Source organism: Priapulus caudatus, unplaced genomic scaffold (assembly GCF_000485595.1).
Source record: "Priapulus caudatus unplaced genomic scaffold, Priapulus_caudatus-5.0.1 Scaffold392, whole genome shotgun sequence".
NCBI classification, from domain to species: domain Eukaryota; kingdom Metazoa; phylum Priapulida; class Priapulimorpha; order Priapulimorphida; family Priapulidae; genus Priapulus; species Priapulus caudatus.
In genome coordinates, this window is record NW_014577453.1 from 183,889 (window position 1) to 194,641 (window position 10,753).

The following is a 10,753-nucleotide window of genomic DNA, read 5'->3' on the forward strand; positions in this document are numbered from 1 at the left end:
GCAACCAGCATCAGGGCGTCCTATTCAGCGGACCAATCAGGTCCTCCTAGCAGCGGGACCAATCAGGCGGCGCCTCCCCACACAGAACACACACACACACACACACCACCACCATCACACACACACACCACTCAATATTGAAAAAACACATTCACATTTTATAAAACATCTGTCCCGTATTGCGTTATAACGGCTAAGCGCAAAAACCAACACTGCACCAACTTAACAATCTCGCAATTCTGTGTATACCGTATTCTCCTGCTAACAACAGTAGATGGCAGGAAGCTAACACCAGCCAAAGTTAACCTCAGTCTGCGGTCGCGCCTGGTTTCCAAGATTGCTTGCAGATGATTATCAAGGCATTGCCACAATAGTTGAACACGCCGCCATGTCTACTTACCCAATGCTTGCAGCCGCCACACGCTTACGCCACACGCTTACGCACCCTTCCTCCAGACACAAGCGCAATTATACGCTCACGCGGCACAGGCACAGGCACGCTTAAATGTACAATTGAAAAAGGCTCAAATTGTCAAATTCAGGCTTCTTACCTCTACTTACCCCTAACCCTACCCCTACCGCATAACCCTGAAGCCCTGCCCCCTGACCCTGGCGCCTTGAGCTGCCTTTAGCGGGCGGCTTGCCAGGTTTTCCGCTGACCCTGTACAAACTGCCAATTGATATAGATATAAAAGCGCATAATCGTTATGTGAATAAATATACCTCAACCGCCCTGCATTGGCAGGCATATAATTTTTAGATAGCTTACACACAAACAACCAAGACACAAATACAAATACAGACGCGCACGCACCGCACCCCCCCCCCGGCCTACAGAGAAGAGAGAAAGGAGATGAGATGAGCGCGAGAGAGAAAGAGAGAGAGAAGAGAGGGCGATGAGATGAGAGAGAGACCAGAGAGCGAGGAAAGACCTCTTCGTATCACCGAGAAAGAGAGAGAGAGATCGAGAGCAGAGAGGAGAGAGAGAGACGCAACGGCACACGCATACTATACCAATGTATAGTACCTTGAGAATAGCAGAGAGATGGGGTAGTGCCAACGTTCCACGTGCAGGATTAGAAACCTGCCCTATGCTATGAGCAGGCCGTGGCCGTGGATAGAAAGTCTTGCCGGTTATTTAGCCTTTGTCTGCGCTACGCCTACTATCTGGTATAGGCCTTTGTTTATCACCCGGGCTGTTGACATTTTATTATAAGACGTAACGTAAGCTATAGGGCCAGCCAGAGCGGGGTGGGGTGCCCCGTTGTGCATCGTTTGTGTGTGGGCATGTTTGATCAACCACGCTATCGGCACCGGAGCGGAACGCACGCCTGGGCTGGGAGTCCACGTCCCCTCATGGTCCGTGACCGCGGAGGAGAGAGCGCGGAGTACACTGAGCGCTCGTGCAGGTATAGTTGGTATCGATTTAGCTTGTTTGTGTGGACGAGATCTGCGAGTGGCCGACGGTACGACGTACAAGTAGGAGTAGTCTATCTGCTACCTTCGTTGTCACTTATCACTGTGTTGCACTGCCCGTAACCGGTGAACCTTAGTTAGTTACTGCGTATTGTCAGGTTGGCGCGCTCAGGTTGTCGCAGCGAGAGACACAAACGTACACCAACTATAATAGTCAAATATACGTTAATGTTTACAGGAGCGAGAACCGGAGGTTTTTCCACGAATACGGCTGGACTTCTGGTAGCACTCCATCGTGACTTCTTCCTGATTTGGTAGCATACTGTACATCACAATCGATATCTCCCGGATACTGTGGGAATTCGACACCACGTGTATTTCACAGGCTTGAAAAACTTGCCCCAAAAAACCGAAGCCTGGGTGTGCGAACTTAACTTCAATGAAAAAATCACTATACCTTGGAGAATTTGTACACATTTACTGAGACCCTCTTTCCCCTCCAATATGAATAGTCCACTGTGGCCTGAGTTTCTCCACCCTGGCTGTATGTTCAAGCGTCACTACAATTTCTTGTCGTGTTACCTCAACTCCTAGCACGCGGTAACGGCTGCGTTTTGATGTTTGTCCTCACTGCTGTTGAATCGCCGCGGACACCGCGGGCTCCTCTCGCTGGCGCTTCTCCTTGAAGCGCCGTCTCAGTCAGACCGTCATGCCCAATCGTAGCACAGCGAGGGTCCTTTATCAAGGCGATCGGAAACTCCTGTAGGCAGACGGCTGCCAACGCGCGTCTCGTTTTATAAGGCCCTCCAGACGAACAGACAGCTGTTCAATGCCAAAGAAGCTAACACCAAGCACAATTTACCGGCGTTTTCATCGGTCCACCTCGAACGTGTTTGCTCAGCAATTAACAACAAAGAACGCTCTATAGACGCGCACACAGATGTCTGCATATCGACCTTACACCAAGCCGCCACTCCGCAGTACAGCCTTGTCATGTGGGACACCACACAACACGACAAACACGACAAGACACACACCACATCAGCGACGAGCACCACACCACAGCACACACACACACGACACTGATACACACACACAGCACACACACACCATACAGCATACACACCACCACACACACACCCCACAGACACACACACACATCACACACACACACCACGTCACTTCACTCACTTACCTTCAGCGCGCACGGCGCGCAACAGCAAACACACCCACACCACGCCGCACGGCAGCCGCAGGCACCACGCAACACAGATACCGCCACACGCACGACTGCCACCACGCACAGCACACACTTTCACACTCTACCCGACTCATCATTCCACACTCACACTGCCACACCGTCACCACACACCACTCACCACTCACACTCACTACACAGCACACACACAACACACACGACACACCACTACACACACTCACACACGCACGCACGCGTCGCTCGTTGCGCTCGCGCTTCGCCTCGCCTTCACTCACTCACGTCACTCAACTCACTCACTCACTCACTCGCACCTCCACTCACTCCCCAACCCTCACCCCTCACTCACTCACCCTCACTCCACCCTCCACCTCACATCACGTCTCTGCACTCATACACTACACTGCACTCCAACTCTACTCACTCGACTTGCACTCACTCCACTCACTCACTACTCACTCATCACTCACCTCACTCTACTTCCCACTTCACTCCACTCACTCACTCATCGTTCACTCACTCTCCACACACACTACACCACAGCACAACACTACCACACACCAAACACACACACACACACAAATCACACACACACACACACCTCATCCATCACCTCACTCACTCCTCGCGCGTCGGCCAAGCAACAAACCACCACCACACTATCATCACACACACACTCACCACCCTCACACTCACTCACATCGCAACTCACCATCACCACTCACACTCCACCACTCACATCACACCTGACCCTCACTCACACTCCCACACCTCCCACACTCACACTGCACACTTCACACTCACACCTCCACTCCCACTCACACTCACCCCTCCACCACCCTCCACACCTCACATCACACTCACACTTCACACTCACATCACACCTCACACTCACACTCACACTCACACAACACTCACACTCCACACTCACACTCCACACACCGCACTTACATCACACACACTCACACTCACACACACTCACACTCACACCACACCACACTCACACAACTCACACTCACGACACACTCACACTCACACACACTCACACTCACACACACAGCACACACAACACACACACACACACTAACACGTACCCACACTCCACACTCACACACGCACGCCACGCATCGCTCGCTCGCCTCGCTCACTTCACGTTTCACTCACTCCACCTCACTCAGCACTCACTCAACTCACTCACCACCACTCACCACTCACCGCACCCACTCAGCTCCAGCACTCACTCACTCACTCACTGCACTCGCTGCGCTCACTCACTCACTCACTCACTCGACGTCACTCCACACTCACTCAACTCACTCGACTTCACTCCACTCATCTTCACTAAAAACACGCACGCTACGCGTGCCCACACATCATCACTTACCACATACAACACAGCGCACACACCACCACGCGCCGCGCACACATCACAGCACCACACATCGCACGCGCACACACACACCACGACACACACACACACACACACACACACACATACACACACACACACACACAACAGCTACACACACGACAAACACACACACACACGCAGCACACACACACACACACACACACACATCACACCACACACTCGCAACTACACACACACACACACACACACACACACTCCACACTCACACTCAACACCACGCACGCACGCCCTCGCTCGCTCGCTCGCTCATCTTACACTCATCACTCACTCACTCACTCACTCACTCACTCACTCACTCACTCCACCTCACTCACTCACCTCACTCACTCACGCCACTCCTCACTCATCTCGGCTCGACTCACTCACTCACATCACTCACTTTCACTCACTCACTCACTCACACTTCTACTCACCACGCACGCACTGCGTGCCCACACACCACACATCACACACATCACCACGACATACACACACGACACACAAACGCGCGCGCAAACGACCGGCCCTTACACACCACACTTGCGCCGCGCGCCACAGCACACAGCACAACACACACACACATACACACACCACAGCACACTACACACAGCACACTCACCCACAAACACAGCACACACACGACACACACACACACCACACACAGCTACTACAACACACACACACACCACACACGGACGCACACACACACACACACTACACACAACACACACACACCACTCAGCTAGCGCGCCGCGCCTACGCACACGTTATAATTTGCTATGATGAATCTGCCGGGTGGCTTGTTATTACGAATATAGAGGGATCACTCAAACGTATAATGCGTACACTGTACACACCTCTCCGACAATTATGCTTTTCATGCGCAGTGCACACAAGCTGCGACGCAATCCATTCGCCCCACACGCTCCTACACGATCACATCTCAGCTCCCTAGCCCCAGATCCCGCTCCTCTCTCACCCAGCAAAAAGAAGTAACGCTCTCCCTCGCTCCCACGCCACACACCACCCTAACAGGCAAATCTCCCTATGTTAGCGGCAAAAACACCCACATACACGAGCGTACGCACGCGCCACGCTCTCTTTCTTAATAGAAAACACTGCCCTAGTAATTAATTATATGATTAATTTAACCACTTTTTGCCGCTCTCACTACTCGCTCCTATTCAATCATCACGATTTTGGATTATTGCTCCACCCTCACTCATCAATGAAAGCTAACAAATTGCGCATGGCCAGCGGAACTACGCAGCGCCGTACCAGACCGTTGTGTCTAATTACCTCCGCCCCGGGGCGGATCGGCCGGCCCAACCACGCGGAGTACAGCCGCCTAACGATACACACACCACACACACACATCACACAACACACACACACACTAGCACACACACACACACACACACACACACAACAGCACCACCAAACACACCCCACCCACACACACACACACACACACACATACCCACTACCACACCTACGATTCACACACATGCACCACCCCACACACACACACGACACACACACACACACCACACACACACACGACACACACACACACGCACTACACACAACACACACACACACACCGCACACCGCACGCACACACCCACGCACACACCACACACAACCACTCCACCCCCACGACCACACCACACACTCCCCACGCACACCACCACCCACAACCATGACACACAACACATCACAATCACGCTCCACACACGCACACCCACTCACCCCGCCCACAGCGGCGCGCCGCGCGCGCCGCGACGGTGAGACAACCTCCGGTGCGCTCCTCTGTTTGGTTCTTCTAAATTCCGGTACCGCGTCGGCATGACGGCCTGAGCTATCCAGAGTCGCGCACTCCCGGACCTCGCCTCGGGTACAGCCCGGATCTGGACCCATATATGATATAATCATACACCTCTCCTCGCCTCTCCACTGCAAGCGTTTACTTCGATCTTACGCGTCCTATCCTTCGAGCCCCAGCGCACGTTGCGCCAACGCAACGCCCTACACAAGCATCGCATCGTTCTCTAGCAGTCGTCCGATCACGCACCTACTACCACACCGTCCCACTCCAGCTGCTGTATTAGATACGTCAACGCGATCGACTCGTCGACGACAGTACGTATATACGGGAGGGGTTCGTTCATTAGTTTCAGCGGTAGCTACGCCAATAGAGAATCGTATTCCATATCTTGTGATTTTTTTTGTTTTCTATATTTTACTATCATCCATTACAAATTCTTATATAGTCTATACCGTTATATTCCAATATATTGTAGTCATCTTATAGTTTCTATATTCGTCCATATCGCCTCGCTATATATTATACTCTTTATCTTATATCTGCTCCATACTCATTTATTAGTTTGTCATACTATATTCGGTGAGTATTTTAGTATTCTACCGTATGTATGTTATAATATTTATATTACTTATGGTAATATATGTACTAGCATGCCCTCTCTATTCAACGTACCCAATGATCATGTACTTATGCGGCGCGTATAAAAATGCGCGCCAAAGATATAGCTGTCTTATTGGAATTTCTAGACAATATTAGCATAGCATGTATCATGTGCAAAACTCTACATGCTACATCTAATGCTTACACTAACTCTTGGATAATACAAGACCCTCACTGCAAACTATTCTCTACTTCGATAATTCACAGGGCACTGTGTTTCAGTGAAAAACTTGGAATCTCTCAGAGAGAGAGAGAGAGAGAGAGAGAGAGAGAGAGAGCGAGAGAGCGAGAGAGAGAAAACGTGTGACGTCGCGTTTCAAGGGCTGATGAACATATTATTTTCTTCTGTTTTTTCGCCAATACGCAACATCGTATATTGGTGCAGTTCGATAAAAACTTATCGCCAACCCACATCTCGTTCATTCACGAGGCTCCAAAAAATAAGTCTAAATGCGCGTAAATGTTCAAAAATCGTGCGCATGCAGGCATCTATATGCAGCTATATAATGGGCCAGCAGGTCGCGCGGGCGTGTTATAGTTATGCCCCTTATGTTATGCCCCTAGCCTTATGTTTATGTTATGGTTATGTTATGTTATGGTTATGTTAGCAGTTATGTTATGCCTTAGTTGCAGCAGACGAGAAAACCCCATCGGAACGCTACGTATACGCATCACGCTCGCAATAAATCACGCGTGTTGTGAGGGTTCGTTGCAATTTTTCGTTTGTTTCGTTGTAGATTTTGTCACATACACGCACGTCGCACACAATGAAGATCAGCCTCGTCGTTCTCGTGCTACTAGCGGGCTGTGTCCTTCATGTTAGCGGTCAAGGATTCTTCAACAGATTCAGTGAGTAGGCCTATATATATATATGCAGCAATCCCCTCGCATCGTTACCATTCTAACGTAAAAGTCTAAACTAAAAGTCTATGCGTAAAGTCTACTAATCAAACAAGCCATTCTCATAAGTCTGTTACCTACGGGTAGTGGCGGCTCGTTAAGATTTTATCCTTCCCAAGAATTTATCAGAATACTGCATCGTGACGTCATAATGATCGGCGTGACGACGTAATCAATCACGTGGCGGCGCGCATCTACGTCCGCCTTGGCAATGTATTATAGTTATGAATATATTAACGAAGTATTGATAACAATCTGAGTGTCTGTGTGTGTGTCCGCAGAAACAACGACAACGCCCAAGCCGAAACCAACTCGCAAGCCGGCGACTCTGCCAAAACCGGCCGGTAAGATTATACCGAGACGATCTGATGTGCCATGCACAGTCTATATACGCGCGAGCGTGTCTATCTCCTAATCAGTTGTTGTCGTTATGTACATAGTAACAACAATATGTACGAATAATTTGAAATCAAATGAGGTGGAATGAATGTGTAAAACTCAGTGTAGTGGCGCGAATTTCGTACATCGATTTCGTACATTGACGGATAATCGATATCGTACATCGATTTCGTACATTGACGAGAAATATCGAAATCTCAGTGGTAGCGAACATCGTTAACCGTTGGCGAGACAAATGACATAATAAACAACGAGAGCGCTCGAACGAACAATGTCGACAGCTGAATGATGACTACAACTCATCTCTCACTTTAATCCACAGTTCCACAGAGCGACTTCTTCTCGATCTCTGAGAATGCCGACAGGATCAAAGAGTTCGTTCAGACGATAAAGACAACGACGGATCTGTTCACGATCGACGCACATCCAGAGAACGACGAGGACGTAGACATACTGTTCCTACTCGACCGGTCGTTCAGCGTCACCAGAGACGGATTTGAGAGCGCCAAGTGCGCCATCATTGTAAGCGATTCTATCTATTATAAGTGTTTATTTTCGCCTTATTATTATATATTATTATATTATTGAGGTATAATGTTATATTATATGTATATATATATATATATACATATATATATACATATATGATTAATTATAAGTACTCTATTTTAATAGCGAGTATATATTCATAGTTGGTCGATTTCGTGCAGTGCTACATTTGCAGATGGTGCTACTACTACACACGCACGCTCGTACGCGTACAGGGGTATGCAAGTACGCACGCCTGAACGCACACTCATACGAACACACGCACGGACTGTTTCACTATTGCTGTTCTGTTGCATTGCTGATTTCTGTGTGTAATTGATGTCATCCACAGCAATGGGTGCAGCTGCTGGACAACGACTTGAATATCCGTGCGCGCGTCACCATCATGAGTTACGGACGAATCGTGACACTCGACTCACCGGACTTCTTCGAAACATACAGGAATGTAACGCAGCTCACCACGGCCATCGAAAAACTCCGATACTACAAATGTAAGTGTATAACCTTTCGACTAAAAAGAGAACACACGAAGAAGTTACCAGGGCAGATGGAGCGAGGTATAGACGACTGGCCAATTGTCAGAAACAAAATTAGTCTTAACATTAGTCTTAACATTACCTTTTTCGCGTAGGCCTGACATCTATACACCGCGTATCAGAAACTCGTACCTTTACCATGTTTCTGGCAACAGTCTATTAGAGAAAGTTAATGTTCTAACTAATGTTAACAACAACAACAACAACAACAACAACATTGTTTTCCTGCTCTGATAACATGGTTTTATACTCTCCTCAGGGACGACCAACGATCTGTGCCCGACGCGCGAAACTCCGCGCGGACCCATCCCGTATGACGGCTGCGCCACCTGCACCAACCTCGCGCTAGATGTCGCTCACTGGCTTCTGGTAGGCAGCGGCAAGTCTCGCCCCGCTGCAACCAAGGGCGTACTGTTGCTGACGGACGGACAGTCGAACTGCCCCGACAGCGCTGCATCCATAGCGGCGGCCGAACCGCTGAAGCAAGCAGGTGAGAAAACCCTTCGCAACTAATAACGAGAGAGGGCGGTCATTTTCGAGATGCGGGGTCGGACTATTTTGACTATATGGGAACCGGAACAAATCGGATAAATTTTTCGGGTATCGAGGTCACCGGGGACGCGCAAAAGCCGATATTTTGACTTTAATTTACCAAACACTGAAAAATGGCATATTTTTCTTACCTGGGAATGGACCCCTCATTCCCTGCCAGCTATAATAAATATAACAACTACACATGCTGCACTAATCTGATGAATGGAATTTCGCAAATATCGACAAGCTTCAGTATGATTATACGATTCCTCATTGCATTTTACAATTACAGAGAACAGCCCTGCGTGCGTAAATGTGCGTGTACGCGTGTGTCTGTGCTTTAGAAAATTCCGTTTTATAACATTTATTTGTCTCTCGCTTGCAGGTGTAACATTATTCGTGCATGGAATTGGGTCGATGGTAGACAGGGATGAGGTTCTCGCCATCGCGTCTCCGGGCAACGTTAACTTCAACTCCGACTACACAGCAACCTGTGATGCCGCCACTCTAGCCAAGGAGAGATCTGCCATATAAACCACAACAGCAACAACAACAACAATAACAACAGAAAACTAACAACAATAACAACAGGAAACTAACAACAATAACAACAGAAAACTAACAACAATAACAACAACAGCGAAACAGAAGCAACAACAACAACAACAACAACAACATTGTCATCAACAACAACAACAACAACAAGAAGTACTACTACTACCATTATAATTTCAAAGATATGTTCAGAATTACATTTACCTCACATCTATATAAATTTCAATGTACGAACATTGGCTACAACAGTGTAAAACTGTAACATTTTACGCGATTTGCATATGTACGTATAGGGGCAGATATACAAATTTGTGCATACTCCTGGACCATGTAAAGTGAGTCATACAGCTGCACATTAAAGGTTTAATGACGCTTTGGTGTGGTGTGATAAAGTTTTATATTTTATTGGTTAAATTTTGTCTTTCAATTAAAATAGAGGGTTTAGTTAGACGTTTTTAATATTTAACGGAGAAAAGTACATAGGACCTTGTCATAGTAAATATGTATAATAAACAAAAGTCAAGTAAACAAACATTATATTGTTATTTGAGTTTTTTACCTGTACTTGGACCAGGTCACACCTCATAACCTCGTAATGATTAGTCTCCAAAGTCCAAGGGACTATATCAAAGATGGAGAGAGACAAAGTTGATCAAATAGACAGATCACCATCGAGGTTGCACAACATCTTACATGCAGCAACCGTCTTGACAACTTCTCTCAACCAAATCATAGAATCAAATTTAGAG

The 10,753-nt window shown here is 48.0% G+C and overlaps 1 protein-coding gene across 1 annotated transcript in view; it reads left to right on the forward strand.

Annotated features, from left to right (window-relative positions):
- Window positions 1–10,538, forward strand: part of LOC106809873 — a 14,640-nt gene extending 4,102 nt beyond the window's left edge. Inside the window, exons 2-7 of the mRNA XM_014813109.1 lie at window positions 7,269–7,380; window positions 7,713–7,775; window positions 8,153–8,352; window positions 8,711–8,870; window positions 9,175–9,405; window positions 9,835–10,538. Coding sequence (XP_014668595.1) covers window positions 7,299–7,380; window positions 7,713–7,775; window positions 8,153–8,352; window positions 8,711–8,870; window positions 9,175–9,405; window positions 9,835–9,983 — 885 coding nt within the window. The 5' untranslated portion in view covers window positions 7,269–7,298 and the 3' untranslated portion in view covers window positions 9,984–10,538. The remainder of the gene's footprint in view (window positions 1–7,268; window positions 7,381–7,712; window positions 7,776–8,152; window positions 8,353–8,710; window positions 8,871–9,174; window positions 9,406–9,834) is intronic.
- Window positions 10,539–10,753: the final 215 nt, after the last annotated feature.